Source organism: Mobula hypostoma, chromosome 4, assembly GCF_963921235.1.
Source record: "Mobula hypostoma chromosome 4, sMobHyp1.1, whole genome shotgun sequence".
In the NCBI taxonomy this organism is placed as follows: Eukaryota; Metazoa; Chordata; class Chondrichthyes; order Myliobatiformes; family Myliobatidae; genus Mobula; species Mobula hypostoma.
The window spans coordinates 28,702,218-28,718,405 of NC_086100.1; the positions used below are offsets into that span (position 1 = coordinate 28,702,218).

The following is a 16,188-nucleotide window of genomic DNA, read 5'->3' on the forward strand; positions in this document are numbered from 1 at the left end:
TAAAAGATTTGGAATCATATAATGGCTGTACACTGAAAAGATAAGGATATAGAGATATATAGCATTAGATTATCTCACAGTTAATTTAGTGGCATGATTAGTTATCGCATATTGCTAAACACATTATGTCAGTGTGGCACAAAGCATCTGGTTCTGAGACGTACCTGAGAGAAGCTTTGCAAGGCAACAAAGCTGAATATCAATAATATTGAATTCACATCGTCCTGTGGGAATGTTAAGATTAAGTTCAGCAGGCACAAATTTAAAACTCTGTCACAGCTGAAGAACTTAAATTTACTTCTGGTCTGGGAAGTGTTCTTCCACCAAGTAAAGGCGTTGGAAGACATCACATCCAAGGTGAGCCCATGAGAGAGACAATAGGTCCTGGGCAACCCATCAGTACAAGGAGCTACTGCTGCTGGTTCACAGTAATGGACTGAACTTGCCAGCCGGGATGAAGCCCTGACCCCCACATCTTAGCCTTGAGTTACATCACTCACCCAGCCCACCCAACAGTCCTCACAAGCATCTGCTGCTCACTCCAGCCTGAAACTGTGAGGCAAAATAAATCACTCTGTTTAGACTCATGGAGAAGTACAGCACAGAAATATGCCAAAACCATTTCAACTACCTATTCCTGTCGACCTGCAATGGGACCATAGCCCTCCATAGCCCTACTATCCATGTACCTATCCGAACTTCTCTTAAAAGGTTGAAATTGAGCTCACATGCAGCAGTTGTGCTGGCGGCTCGTTCCACACTCTCACAATCCTCTGACCTCTTTCACCCTTAACCCATGACCTCTGGTTGTAGTCTCTCCCAACCACAGTGGAAAAAGCCTGCTTGCATTTACCCAATCTATACCCCTCATAGTTTTGTATACCTCTATCAAATCTCCTCTCAATCTTCTACATTCTAAAGAATATAGTCCTCACATATTCAATCTTCCCTTATATCTCAGGTCCTCCGGACCCAGCAATATCCTTATAAATTTTCTCTGTACTCTTTCAACCTGTTTACATAGAACCATAGAACATTACAGTACAGAAACAGGCCTTTTGGCCCTTCTTGGTTGTGCCGAACCATTTTTCTGCCTAGTCCCACTGACCTGCACCTGGACCATATCCCCCTATACACCTCTCATCCATGTACCTGTCCAAGTTTTTCGTAAATGTTAAAAGTGAGCCCGCATTTACCACTTCATCTGGCAGCTCATTCCACACTCCCACCACCCTCTGTGTGAAGGAGCCCCCCCCCGCCATGTTCCCTTTAAACTTTGCCCTCTTCACCCTTAACCCATGTCCTCTGGTTTTTTTTTCTCCCCTAGCCTCAGTGGAAAAAGCCTGCTTGCATTCACTCTGTCTATACCCATCATAATTTTTATATACCTCTATCAATCTTTCTTGTCGCTAGGTGACCAAAACTTGACACAATACCCCAAATTAGGCTTCACCAACATCTTTTACAACTTCAACATCCCATTTCCTGTACTCGGTACATTGATTTATGAAGACTTAATTTGCCAAAAGCTTTCCTAACGACCCTATCTACTTGTGACGCTGCTTTCAATGAATTATGTACAGTACCTGTATTCCCAGACCCTTTTGTTCTGTCTCTCTCCTCAGTGCCCTACCGTTCACCGTGAAAGACCTATCCTGTTTGGTTCTACTGAAGTGCAAAACCTCACACTTGCCTGTGTTATATTCCATCTTCCATTTTTCAGTCCATTTTTCCAGCTGATGCAGATCTCTCTGCAAGCCATGAGAGCCTTCCTCACTGTCCACTACACCTCCAATCTTGGTGTCATCCGCAACTTTGCTGATCCAGTTAACCACATTATCATCCAGACCAATGACAGAGATGACAAACAACACAGCACTGATCCTGTGGCACACCACTAGTCACAGGCCTCCAGTCAGAGAGGCAATCTTCTACTACTACTCTCTGGTTTCTCCTACAAAGCCAATGCCTAATCCGATTTTTTAAATCCATGCACACAGAATCATTAAGAATGTGCCTCAAGACACAAATCCCATAAGTGATCGTCTCTTGCTCGCCCTGCCTTGCAGCTACGCTGACCCGACCGTCTCGCAGATGCACCGCAGCAGAGTGAAGCTCCTTATCAGATGCGAGCGCTCCGCTGTGCATGGAGTCATTGATGAGATCGGCGTTGCCAAATCGCTTTGAGTGAGGCTGAGGAAAAATGGTCAGCACCGGGGAGAGGCGGTGAGCAGCGAAATACTGCCACCTGCTGGCTCTCTGTTTCATTGCCACAGAAAATAGCTGGTCCAGCAGCAGAGGACGAGGAATTTACCAAATTCTCAGTACAGCAGCCCTATTAGTAATTATTACTATGTATACAATGACTCTTTGCAGTGCTGATTGTACTATTCCTCTAATTTCTGGAAACTCATCCTGAGTGTCAAATGAGGTGTCTATGTTTCAATAATCAGAGTCTGCAGACAATCTCTTTTACTGCTGAATTTTAAGCAAGCATAGTCCACAATAATGTGCTTGGTTCCCTCTGAAATAGCCCAAATAATTATTTTCCTGGGGCATGTGATAGGCATATGTAATACTAGGAATGATAAAATATTATTAAAAATGGAGAAGTAAACACATGAGAAAAGCTGGAGGAACTCAGCAGGCCAGTCAGCATCTATGGAAAAGAGTACAGTTGACGATTCAGGCCGAGACCCTTCATCAGGACTGGTAAAAGAAGATGAGAAGTCAGAGTAAGAAGGTGGGGGGAGAGGAGAAATAAATACCAGATAGTAGGTGATAGGAGGAACCGGGAGAGGGGGAGGGGTGAAGTAAAGAGCAGGGAAGCCAATTGGTGAAAGACATAAAGGGCTGGAGAAAGGGGAATTTGATAGAAGAGGACAGCAAGCCATGGAAGAAAGGAAAGGAGGGAGGCACCAGAGGGAGGTAAAGGCCAGGTACAGAGATAAGATGAGGGAGGGAAACGGGAATGGGGGAGTGGTGAAGTGGGTGGGGGGGGGTGGAATTACCAGAAGTTTGAGAAATGATGTTCAGGTTGGATGCTACCCAGATGGAATATAAATTGTTGCTCCTCCATCCTGAGTGTGGCCTCTTTGTGGCATAGAGAGCATGGAGTGACATTTTGGGAATAGGTAGTAGAATGGAAATAGGTGGCCTCTGGGAGATCCCATTTTTTTGTGGTGGGCAGAGAAAAAGTGCTCAGCAAAGTGGTCTCCCAATTTATGTCAGGTCTCACCAATATACAGGCGGCTATACCCAGAACACACTATGACCCCAACAGACTCACAGGTGAAGTGTCAACTCACCTGCAGGGACTTTGGGGGCCCTGAATGGTAGTGAGGGAGGAGGTGTAGGGGCAGGTGTAGCAAGGAAAAGTGCCAGGAGGGAGATCAGTGGGGAGGGATGAATGGACAAGGTGTCCATTTTGCTACAGTTTTGGTGGTTAATCGCATTTTGTAGAATGGATTTATTTTGTTTGATTATATTATAAAATCTTCAAAATAATTAAAAATAACACGGAGGTTTAATACAGTAATTTGTTCTCTTGTCAATAGGGAGACCCAGGATTCCAAGGAGAAAGTGGAGTACCTGTAAGTAACAAATCATCTAGTTGCTCCTAATTAGGGATTATCTTGGCTTCATCTGCTAAATGATAAATGATTAAAAGAGCAATCAGATTGAAAGTGTGTATCTGATGAGCTGAATTATGAGAGGAAGCATTTGAATAGAATCTACAGTTAATCACTGTGCAACATTAATTTATTTTCATTAACATGTTAGTCATTCAAGTCATGTGAAAAGAGATAATGGGATAGGAGGAAAGAAAGCCTGAAGGAAAGGTGAAAAGGGCAAGGGGAAGCAGAAAGAGGTGAGGACAGGAATAGGACAGCAAAATCTTGAGCAAAGCGGGAGGGAAAGCCTGAGACAAAAGGAAGGTTGATTATTGGAGAAAAGTCTCTGCCATTGGAAGCATTGCACAGGCTGGAACAGACCACTACCTAACATGGCTTCTCTCAGGAACTAAATGTGGGCATGACTTGAAAGCCAGTGTTCCATTTCCTTTCATTTAGTAGTCAGGTCAACGACTCAGATGGGGCGACACAGTAGTGTAATGGTTAGCACAATGCTTTATAAGCACCAGTTATGCAGGTTCAATTCCTGCTGCTGCCTGTAAGAAGTTAGTACATTCTCCCAGTGACCACGTGGCTTTCCTCCGGGCTCTCCCACAATCCAAAGATGGTAGGTTGGTAGGTTAATGTGTCCTTGTTTATTATCCTGTGATTAGGCTAGGGTTACCCTGGGGGATTGCTGGGCAGTGTGGCTCGAAGGGCCGATTCTGTGCTGTATCTCAATAAATACATTCTCAGCATTGCTGTTAATCCTAAAATATAAAACCACCAAATACTCATTCTCACCACCCCAAAAATATACTGTATTTGTATATTTAATACAAATGGATGTCATTTACTTGGATTTTCAGAAGGCATTTGATAAGGTACCATGCATGAGGCTGCTTAACAAGATAAAATCCTATGGCGTTACAGGAAAGATACTGGCTTGGATAGAGGAATGGCTGACAGGCAGGAGGCAGCGAGTGGGAATAAAGGAGGCTTTTCTGGTTGACTGCCAGTGACTAGTGGTGTTCCTCAGGGGTCAGTATTGGGACTGCTACTTTTCATATTGTTTGACAGTGATTTGGATAATGGAATTGATGGATTTGTGGCAGAATTTGCAGACGATATGAAGATATTTGGAGGGGTAGGTAGTGCTGAGGAAGCAATGTGATTGCAGCAGGACTTAAACAACTGGAAGAATGGGCAAAAAAGTGGCAGATGGAATACAGTGCTGGGAAATGTACGATAATGCTTTTTGGTAAAAGGAACATTAGTGCAGACTATTATCTAAATGGGGAGAAGGTTCAAACATCAGATGGACTTGGGAGTCCTCGTGCAAGACTCCCATAAGGTTAATTTACAAGTTGAGCCTGTGGTAAAGAAGGCAAATGCAATGTTGCCATTTATTTCATAGGGAATAGAATATAAAAGCAAAGAGATAATGCTGAGCCTTTATAAGACACTAGTCAGGCTGCATTTGGTGTATTGTCAACAGTGTTGACTTGGAGTGTTGTGGGAGAGGTTCACGAGGATGATTCTGTGAATGAAGGGGTTAACATATGAGGAACGTTTGGCAGTTTTGGGCCTGTACTCACTGTTCAGAAGAATGTAGGGGGATCTCATTGAAACCTATCAAAAGCTGAAAGGATTAGATATGGCGGATGTGGAGATGCTTCCTATGGTGTGGGTATCCAGAACTAGAGGGCACAGCCTCAAAATTGAGGGGCGACCTTTTAGAACAGAGGTGAGGAGGATTTTATTTTAGCTGGAGAGTAGTGAATCTGTGGAATGCTCTGCCACAGACTGCAGTGGAGGCCAAGTCTGTGAGTATATTTAAGGCGGAAGTTGATTGTTTCCTGATCGGTCAGGGCATCAAAGGATATGGTGAGAAGGCAGGTGTTTGGGGTTGAGTGGGATCCGGGATCAGCCATGATGGACTGGCAGAGCAGACTTGATGGGCTGAATGGCCTAATTCTGCTCCTATGTCTTATGGCCAAAATAAATAATATGTTACCTATAGACTCACTTTCAAGGACCCTTTACAACTCTTGTTCTCAGTATTTTTTTATTAGCTTGTTTTCTTTTGCACATTGGTTGTTTGTCAGTCATTGCCTCAGATGTAGTTTTTTTTCAGGAAATTCTATTTGACTTTTTTTTCATGTAATTGGCTGCAAGAAACTGAGTCTCAAGATAGTAACAAGTACCTACTTTGATAATAAATTTTACTTTGGGTATGAATTCTTGAAAGTGGTGTCACAGGTAGATAGGGACATAAAGAACACTTATGGCAAATTGGCCTTCATAAATTAAAGTGTTGAGTACAGGATTTGCGATGTTATGTTTAATTTTTATAAGGCAATGGTGAGGCCTAATTTGGACTATTGTGTGCTCACTTACCTACGGGAAAGATGTATACAAGATTGGTCAGGTCACTGGTCTGAGTGCTACTGGTACCATGTAACCCAGTACTACCTGTCGCATGGTCGGGTGGTCGGCAACTAAACCGGCTCCCCCCCCAGGCTTGTCTGGTGAGGAGGGTGGCTAGACACCCTGCAGGACAAAAAACAAAACCTGTCAAAGGGTGGATGAACCCTCTCGTAGGGTCAACGGCCATCGAGCAAACACGTGCCGTGAAGCGTGGAAAGGGCATCCCTTGCATCGAAGCTTGGTCTGGCCATTCACTGCAACAGAACTTCCCCCAGCTGCCTTGGACCCCACCATGCTGCTGGATCCAGGAGGGGATGTCGAGAGGGTGGGTCTGGATCTGTGCAACCCCCTACTCACCTAAAATCCACTCACGCACACGTCGTTCCCTTCTGAGGAGTGGGGTACCACCTCACTAACTGACTGAAAGGAACCATCATCATCCTATGGGATGGATAGCCAGAGAGAGAGAGAGATACAAGACTGAAAGAATGCAGGGAAAATTTACAAGGATGTTGCAAGGATTTGAGGACCTGAGTTGTCGGTTGGGACTTTATTCCCTGGAGTGTATAAAAATGAGAGGAGATTTGATAGAGATCTACAAAATAATGAGGGATATAAACAGGGTAAATGTAAAGAAGCTTTTTCCTCTGAGGTTGGGTGGGACTAGGAACAGAGGTCATGGGTTAAGGGTGAAGGATGAAATGAACATGAGGGGGTGTTTCTTCACTCAGAGGGTGGTAGGAGTATGGGGTCTGTTTCTGTGCTGTGGTGCTCTATGACACTAAAGTGAATCTCAAATTAGTTTCTGGTAACATGTACCAACTTTGATAAATTTCCTTTGAACTTTGATAGAGTAAATACATCAGAACACATCTTTTGTGTTCATATTGGCAAGTCAATACATTCTCTTATAAGGCGTCAGTGTTTTCTCCATAACAGCGCACCCAGGAAGCATTTGATCAGCTGTCTGTGTCAAATGGTGGTAGAACCCCAAGCCTATAGCTCTTCCCCACTGGGCGGCTGCTCTGAGCTTCAGTGCATTCCTCAGAAGGCACTCCTGCACCACGGAATGTACCGGCTGGCAGCATTAACCTGTGGGCAACATTAACGCTGGAAGGCCAGTAAGCTTCAGGCAGACCAACATGCATCTTTCACCTGTCCAGCAGCAGCTGATGTCTGCCTGAAACGATCCTGGTACTGGTTATCGCTTAGTCAGCCTGCACCCTGGCCGATTAATCATTACAGCTACCCATCCCTGTAAACAATGAAGGCAAATGGAGGCAAAGAGTCTGTGGGTGGTGGAGCCTCGAGCAACGAGCAGTCCGATGGGCGAACCAACAAGTCGACCAGAATCTGTGGAGGGAAAGGAATTTCAGGGATTCAACATAAAACATTGACAGTTCCTTACCTCTCACAGCAGGTGGACCACATTAGACTAGGATTTTAAAGCAAAGATGTAGCATTCAGTCTTTATAAAGCTGTGGTGTAGCCTCACTTGGGGGACTGTGAGCAGTTTTGGGCCCCTTATCTTTGAAACAATGTGCTGACGTTCAAGAAGGTTCAAATGAGGTTTGTGAAAATGATTCTGGGATTGAACAGCTGATCGTATGAGGAGTGTCTGATGGCTCTGGGCCCCTACGCACTAGAATTCAGAAGAATGGGGGGGGCGGGTGTGATCTCTCTGAAATCTATCAAATGTTGAAAGGCCTTGATAGAGTGGATGTGGAGAGGATGTTTGCTATTGTGGCTGAGTCTAAGACCAGAGGACACAGTCTCAGATTAGAGGGATGTCCATTTAGAACAGGGATTGGTGAATCTGTGGAATATTTAAGGCAGAGGTAGATGGATTCCTGATTAGTCAGGGTGTGAAGGGATATGGGGAGAAGTCAGGAGATGGCGGCTGAGAAGAAAATGGGTCAGCTATGATGAAATAGAGGAGCAGACTGGATGGACCACTTGGCCGACTTCTGCTCCGATATCTGATGGTCTTATGTTCTTATTAAGGATTGAGGTAGAAAGGCAAGGCAGCCAACTCAATCATCTAATGAGACAATCAGAAATCCCTGTGACAATCACTGAACAAAACTTGTGATCCCAGTTGTGATTATTGCATATCTTATTTGATATATGATTTTAGCAATTTATTACAGTCACTGGAAATTTAAGATAAAATTATAGTTTCTAAATTACTTCAGAAAGCAGAATATCTGTTTTATTAAACATATATGCTATTAAATTTATTCCACATTCAAGATTTTTGTTTAACAGACCTAGAAGAATCTTTTTACTGGAGCAAAGGAAAATTGAATGTGATAATTTATTGAATATGTACTGGAGAGGAGGAATATCAAATTAAATGTCAAGTAATGAATTAAACATCAAAATCCTGGAGGGCAGGTTGTTCAGGTGGGTTTAATCTAATTTTACAGGGGGATGGGAATCGGAGTGATAGTACCGAAGATGAGGTAGTTGGTTTTCAAACAGAGGCAATGTGTAGTGAGACTCCTAGCAGAGAGAGACTGATGACAGGACAAAATTGCAGTCAACAGGATGAGTTGGAGAGAAAATTGCAAAGGATGAATATAGGACTGAAGGTGCTATATTTGAATGCACACAGTATTTTGGAACAAGGCAGATGAACTTGTAGCACTGCTGCAGATTGGCATGTATGATGCTGTAGTGGACATCCCACCTCTCCCGGAAATTCCAGGAGTCTCCCGCATATTGATAGCGGCTCCCTGACACCCGGAAATTATATACAATATCCTGGAAATTGATTTTTTGAGAGGGAGAGCGAGCATCCTGGTTGGTCTCTCTTCGTGCTAAGTAGACCTATCAGTTTTCTCTGTGGGAGGGCTTTACAGTCGACCTCAAAAATAATGACAGTGTTGCTCGCTGCACTGTTTACAACAGTGACTTTTCTATTGCCCATGGTGGGTTAAAATGTAAAAGACATGTTGAGGTGAGTTTAACAGGGGTCATTCATACATTAGCATAGCTAACGTTATTTAAACTAGCTGAATAGCTACTAAGGAGCTACTCTATTGATGTCCCAAGTGAGGAGGCCAAACTCCCTGTAGATTTGCTTAAAGTTGTAATAGAATAAAAAAAAACGACTCCATGAAAATATAATATAATATAAGTACATATTTTAATGTCACATTTTCTGCATATACCCAACTTGGTTTACAGATTAGACAAAATCACTAAACAAAGTATTACATTCACCCTTCGAGGTCGACTGTGGGGGGGGGGGTGGGGGTGGGAATATGGGGTTGCAGGGGGCGGGGGTGCTACCTCCCTGAAATGAGTTTTTGCAGGGTGGGATGTCTGCTGTAGGCATCACTGAATCATGGCTGAAAGATTGTTGCTGGGAACTTGATGTCTGAGGAATCACATTATATCGAAAGGACAGAGAGGGTGGTGTTGCACTGTTGGTAAAAAAATGAAATCAAATCATTAGAAAGAGGTGACTTAGGGTCAGAAGGTGCTGAATCATTATTGATAAATCTAAAGAACTGCAAGGGTAAAAAGACCCTGATGGGAGTTGTATACAGACCCCTAAACAGTAGTAAGGAAGTGATCTACAAATTACAATGGGAGATAGAAAATGCATGCTGAAAGAGCTATACTACAGTAGTCATGGGGGATTTCAATATGCAGGTAGATTGGGGAAAATCAGGTTGGTGCTGGATTCCAGGAAGGGGGAAATTCTAGAATGTCCATGAGATGGCTTTCTAGAGCAGCTCGTGGTTGAGCCTATGATGGGATAGCTATTCTGGATTGGGTGTTGTGCAGAGATCTTAAGGTAAAAGAACTCTTAGAGGAACGTGATCATAATATGGTTAAATTTGCCCTGAAATTTGAGAAGGAGATGCTAAAGTCAGATGTATCAGTATTTCAGTGGAGTAAAGGGAATTACAGAGGCATGAGAGAGGAGTTGGTCAGAACTGATTGGAAAAGGACACTAGCAGGGATGACAGCAGAGCACCAAAAGCTGGGATTTCTGAAAGCAATTCAGAAGGCACTGGCTATATACATCCCCAAAAGGATGAAGATTCCAAAGGAAAGATGACACAACCATGGCTAGCAAGAGAAGTCAAAGCCAACATAAAAGCCAAAGAATGGGCATATAATAGAGCAAAAATTAGTCGTAAGTTAGAGGATTGGGATGCTTTTAAAAGCTAACAGGAGACAACTAAAAAATTCATTAAGAGTGTAAAGGTGGAATACCGATGTAAGCTAGCCAGTAATGTTAAAGATGGTACCAAAAGTTTCCTCAAATACATAAAGTGCAAAATAGAAATGAGAATGGATATTGGACCACTGGACAATGATGCTGGAGAGATAGTGATGAAGTACAAGGAGACGGCAGACAAACTGAATAATTCTTATGCATCAATCTTCACTGTGGAAGACTCTAGCAGTATGGTGGAAGTTTCAGGCATCAGGGGTTATGAAGTGTGTGAAGTTACCGTAACTAGAGAGAAGGTTCATGTGAACAAAAAGGTATGAAGGTAGGTAAGTCACCTGGACCAGATGGTGTTCACCCCAGATTTCTGAAAGTGGTGGCTGAAGAGATTTTGATGGCATTGGAAAAATTAGTCGCATTGCTATGTCTGAGATGAAGAAAGAGCAAATAGATTTTACCACGGCAAAAATAGAACATGCTGGATATAGTCAGCATATCAGGCCATATCTATAAGATGAGAAATAGAGTCAATATTTCAGGTTTGTGACCTTTTGTAGAATTATCTGTAATGTTAACTTTGTTTTGTTTCAGATTACCAGCATCTGCAGCTTCATTTTTGACTTTCAGTAGAATTCATTGTAGTGATTATATTGTTCAAGATTTTGAGAAAATGAACGGTTCTATGGCAGCTGAAAGCAGAATGTAGGTAATGGAGTATTTGCTCCATGAAGTTAACATGAAATAATTCAACATCAGGGAATGCATCAAAACCATTTCATCTTAAATCAAAACCCGTTATCTTTGTCCAGGTCAGAGAAAAGAAGTGCATCTATTAAACATTCTGTGCCTTTTTAGCAAATTTTGAGAGTAAAACTACCCTTCAAATCCAAAATGAAGTGGTTGAATACTCCTTAAACCTGCATCTTGATTTTCCGTTTTATAGACCTTTAAAAGATCGATGGGCAGGCAGCATAAGTGAACAACACATACAAAATGCTGGAGGAACTCAGCATGTCAGACAGCATCTGCAGCGTGGAATAAACAGTCAACAATTCAGCTGAGACCCTTCATCAGGACTGCGGGGGGGTGGGGGGGAGCTGAAGCCAGAATAAAAAGGGGGAGGGGATGGAGTACAAGCTAGAAGGTGATGGGTGAGACCAGGTGAGGGGGAAGTTAAGTTTATAGGGGATGGGGCATGAAGTGAGAAACTGGGAGGTGACAGGTTGAAGAGGTAAAGGGCTGAAGAAGAGGGAATCTGATTGGAGAGAACGGAGGACCATGGGAAAAAAAAGGAAGGAGGAGTGGCACCAGAGGAGACGGTGGGCAGGTGAGGAGAGGAGAGCCGGAATGGGCAATAAAAAAATAGAAAAGCAAGAGGGTGAAGAAATTACTAGAAGTTTGAGACATTGATGTCCATGCTATCAGATTGGAGGCTACACAGACAGAATATAAAGTGCTGCTCCCCCGTGAGGATAGCCTCATTGTGGCAGTAGACTGACATGTCAGAATGGGAATGGGAAGTTAAATTTAAATTGATGGCCACCAGGGGTGTCACAATGAGGTGCTGGGAATGGACCCAATTCGAGACACAGACACTGAAGTACAAGGAACAGGACTTGACTAGAGTAGGGACGTGACAGGATTCAGGCAAGAAGCAGGGACAAGAATGCGGACTTGGGCTAGGGAAAGCGGGACCAGGACTAGGAACCATGGACTAGGAGACAAGGCTTGGACTCCAAGCCCGAAACTGAACAAGGACCCAGAACCTGGGTCTTGCCTCGGAACCAGAACCAGGCAAGGACATAACATTGCTTCAGGACAGGAGTGGCTGGGGTCTAGAGCCTTGAGTTTGGAGACAGGCTGGGGTCTTAGCTCTTGTGGCTTGAGGCTGGGGTCTTGTGTCTTGAGCTTGGCTGCGGGATCCTCGAGGCTTGGGTTCTTGGGTCTTGAGGGCTGCGGGATCCTCGAGGCTTGGGTCCTTGGAGCTTGGCTGCGGGATTGTCGAGGCTTGGGTTCTTGAGTCTTGAGCTTGGCTGCGGGATCCTCGAGACTTGGGTTCTTGAGTCTTGTGTTTGGCGGCAGCATCCTCGAGGCTTGGGTCCTTGGAGCTTGGCTGCGGGATTGTCGAGGCTTGGGTTCTTGAGGCTTGAGCTTGGCTGTGGGATCCTCGAGGCTGGAGTTCTTGGAGCTCAGAGACAGACTGGGAACCAAACATCAACATAGGGCCGGGACTTATCCTTCGACAAGCCGGGACTCATCTTTAACATGACACTAACATTGGACAGGACAGAACATAGACATAGAGCTGGGACTTATCCTAAGACAAGCCGAGACTCAACTTCTCCACACCAAGGTGGGAGAGGTCCATCTGTTGGGTAACGGCAGGATGGCCAGACTTACCCAACAGAGGCAAAGACAAGACAAGACATGTCCCCCTGCAAGGCAATGGCAAGACAGCCTGACTTACCCCACAGAGGCAAGGACAAGACAAGACAAGACATGACTCCCCCCCCCCCCCCGCAGGGCAACAGCAAGACAGCCTGACTTACCCCATGGAGGCAAGGACAAGAAGAGACAAACACCAAAGAACAACAGACAGTTCCATCTCTGCTCCGGGGAAGCTCCGAGTCTCAGTTCAGCCAGCAACCTCAGCTGGCTACGGAAACAGCCAAATCCATACCACAAAGACTACTCCAACAAGTAGAACTAATCAAAATAGGACATACATGGTAAATTGTAGGGCATTAAAGAATGCTTTAGAACAGAGGGATCTAGGAATAATGGTGCATAGTTCCCTGAAGATGGAATCGCATGTGGATAGGGTGGTGAAGAAAGCTTTTGGTTTGCTGGCCTTTATTAATCAGTGCATAGAGTATAGGAGTTGGGATGTAATGTTGAAATTGTACAAGGCATTGGTAAGGCCAAATCTGGAGTATTGTGTACAGTTCTGGTCACTGAATTATAGGAAGGATGTCAATAAAATTGAGAGAGTACAGAGGAGGTTTACTAAAATGTTGCCTGGGTTTCATCTCCTAAGTTACAGAGAAAGGTTGAACAAGTTAGGTCTTTATTCTTTGGAGCATAGAAGGTTGAAGGGAGACTTGATAGAGGTGTTTAAAATTATGAGGGGGATTGACAGAGTTGACGTGGTTAGATTTTTTCCATCGAGAGTGGGGAAGATTCAAACAAGAGGGCATGGGTTGAGAATTAGAGGACAAAAGTTTAGGGGTAACGTGAGGGGAAACTTCTTTACTCAGAGAGTGGTAGCTGTGTGGAACGAGCTTCCAGCAGAAGTGGTTGAGGCAGGTTTGATGTTGTCGTTTAAAGTTAAATTGGATAGATATATGGACAGGAAAGGAATGGAGGGTTATGGGCTGAGTGCAGGTCGGTGGGACTAGGATAGGGTAAGAGTTCAGCCAGACTAGAATGGCCGAGATGGCCTGTTTCCGTGCTGTAATTGTTATATGGTTATATAAGTGGCAACAAGGCTCCATGAAGCAGTGGTCCTCCAACCAGGCCTAGAGATCACAAACGGTTTCATCAGCAGATTACTTCAAGGAGGACTGAGAATACAAACCAGCAGCCCACACTCAATCCCAAGGCTTCTTATATTGCAAGCCCAAAGATGGGAATCAGGTGCCAATGATTAACTCAAACAAGGGACAGCTGGAAGACCCGGAGGCCTGAGTCCACGGACCGGACCGTGAACCGGAATGCAGACTTCACGGACCGGACCATGACAGGAACAAGGTGATAAGAGGTGTAGAGTGAGCGGAAAGCCTGAGACCTTTCCCCCAAGGCAGAAGTGGCCAATACAAGGAGGTCATAACTGTAAGGTGATTGGAGGAAAGTATAATGGGGATGTCAGGTGTAGGTTTTATTACACTGAGAGTGGTGGGTGTGTGGAACGCCCTGGTAGAGGTGCTGATAGTGACAGATACATTAGGGGGATTTAAGAAACTCCTAGAGAAGCATTTGGAATGTAGAAAAAAAAGAAGAGCTATGTGGGAGGGAAGGGCTAGATTGTTCTTGGAGTAGATTAAAATCTCGGCACAACACCAAGGCTATCTACTTTGTAGTTCTGTGCTGTACTTACCCCAACACTGAAGTGATTCCACAACCTATGGACTCACTTTCAAGGACTTTACAAGTCATGTTCTTGATGTTTATTATTTTGTTCATTTTTCTTTTTTATATTTCTACAATTTGTTTCCTTTTGCACATTGGTTGTTGTCCGTCTTTGTTGTGTGCTGTTTTCCGTTGACTCTACTGTGCTTCATTGTATTTACTATGAATGCCCACAAGAAATTGAATCTCAGTTTAGTATATGGTGACATATATGTAGTTTGATAATAAATTTACTTTGAACTTCGCTCTGTGCCCCTGTGTTGGTGCTCTACAAAAGCAGGGTAATTCATTTGTAATTAGGTTACATTCGGTAGGACACTATTGAAGATTCATGCATGTGAATACAAGCTTAAGTAACAGTACCTAAGAGTGCAGATTTCGGCACAGTATTCCAACATAAGTTACCATTGTACAAAAGGAGACCATCGTGGCTATTCAGGTGTTTAAAGGAGCCATTTATTTTGACACATTTTGAATCAGTCACATACCAACCAGTGTAGAAGCAATGAATTCTTTCTTCTCTTTTCCCCAGGGTTGTCAAGGGAACCCAGGTGATCCAGGCATTGCCGGACCAAGAGGACTACAAGGCCGACATGTAAGTTGGGACACGTGAGACTGCAAGTGCTGTAAACTGGAGCAAGCAATCAAACTGCTGGAGGAACTCCGTAGTTCAACCAGCATCTGCGGAGGCAGAGGGATAGTCAACATTTTGGGTCAGAACCTCGCTTTGATCCTTAGATGGAGTCTTAACTCGAAACACCATCTATCCCTCAGCCTCCAAAGATACTGCCCAACCCACTGAGATGCTTCAGCAGTTTGGGTTTTGCTTGTTACAAGTAAGATGAACAGCACTAAACTAAGTTTTTTTTTAATGTATAAGATGTAGGAACTCTGCCAAAGTCAGCATTTGCTACCTTTCCTTGATTTCCAATGAGAAGATAGTGGTGACCAGTCCTCGTAGTCAATCAAGGACTTCGACAACAGGCATTGATCATCTGACTCCTGACCAGCAGTTAGAAACCACATCAGTATCGTAGAAACAGAATGGTAGAATGCTTTGAATAAGCTAATTCAGGTATCACTGTGCTTGGAGAATAGGGGATCAGGGATCAAAAATCAGCAACAAAAACAGACAACATTCAACAATTCTACAGAATAAGTAGTTATATAAAAATAAAGTTAGAAGTACAAATATGCAATGAAATGTGCATAAATACACAAACGTCAGCATGAGTTTACGATGTAAACTGCATTACAGAAGGTGGTTGAAAGTGTTTACAATGAGTGATGGGAGCAATAAATATGATGCAAATTTATCAAAAAGTATTGTTAAAGATAGCTGACATTGAAATGTAATGCAAAGTAACCTTAAAGATAAAACTCATATGTAACTTTTGCAAGTTGATATGGTGGTTAAGAAAGCATATGGTGTGTTGACTTTCATTAGTAGAGAGATTAAGTTCTAGAGCCATGAGGTAATGCTGCAGTTCTATAAAACCCTGGTTAGACCACACTTGGAATATTGTGTTCAGTTCTGGTTGTCTCATTATAGGAAAGATGTGGAAGCTTTAGCTTTAGGATGGTGAAGAGGAGGTTTATCAGGATGTTGCCTGGATTGGAGGGCATGTCTCTTGAGGATGGGCTGAGCATGCATGGGCTTTTCTCTTTGGAGCAAAGGAGTGCAGAGGTATACAAGATGATAAGAGGCATAGATCGCGTGGACAGCCACAGACTTTTCCCCAGGGTGGAAATGGCTAATATGAGCGGGGTATCATTTTAAGGCGATTGGAGGAAAGTATAAGCAGGATGCCAGAGGTAAGTTGT

The 16,188-nt window shown here is 43.7% G+C and overlaps 1 protein-coding gene across 1 annotated transcript in view; it reads left to right on the forward strand.

The window, feature by feature from the left end:
- LOC134345080 (collagen alpha-5(IV) chain-like) overlaps positions 1–16,188 on the forward strand; it is a 217,380-nt gene that overhangs the window by 92,745 nt on the left and 108,447 nt on the right. The window contains exons 11-12 of the mRNA XM_063045211.1: positions 3,558–3,593; positions 14,897–14,959. Of these exons, the coding sequence (XP_062901281.1) occupies positions 3,558–3,593; positions 14,897–14,959 (99 nt within the window). The remainder of the gene's footprint in view (positions 1–3,557; positions 3,594–14,896; positions 14,960–16,188) is intronic.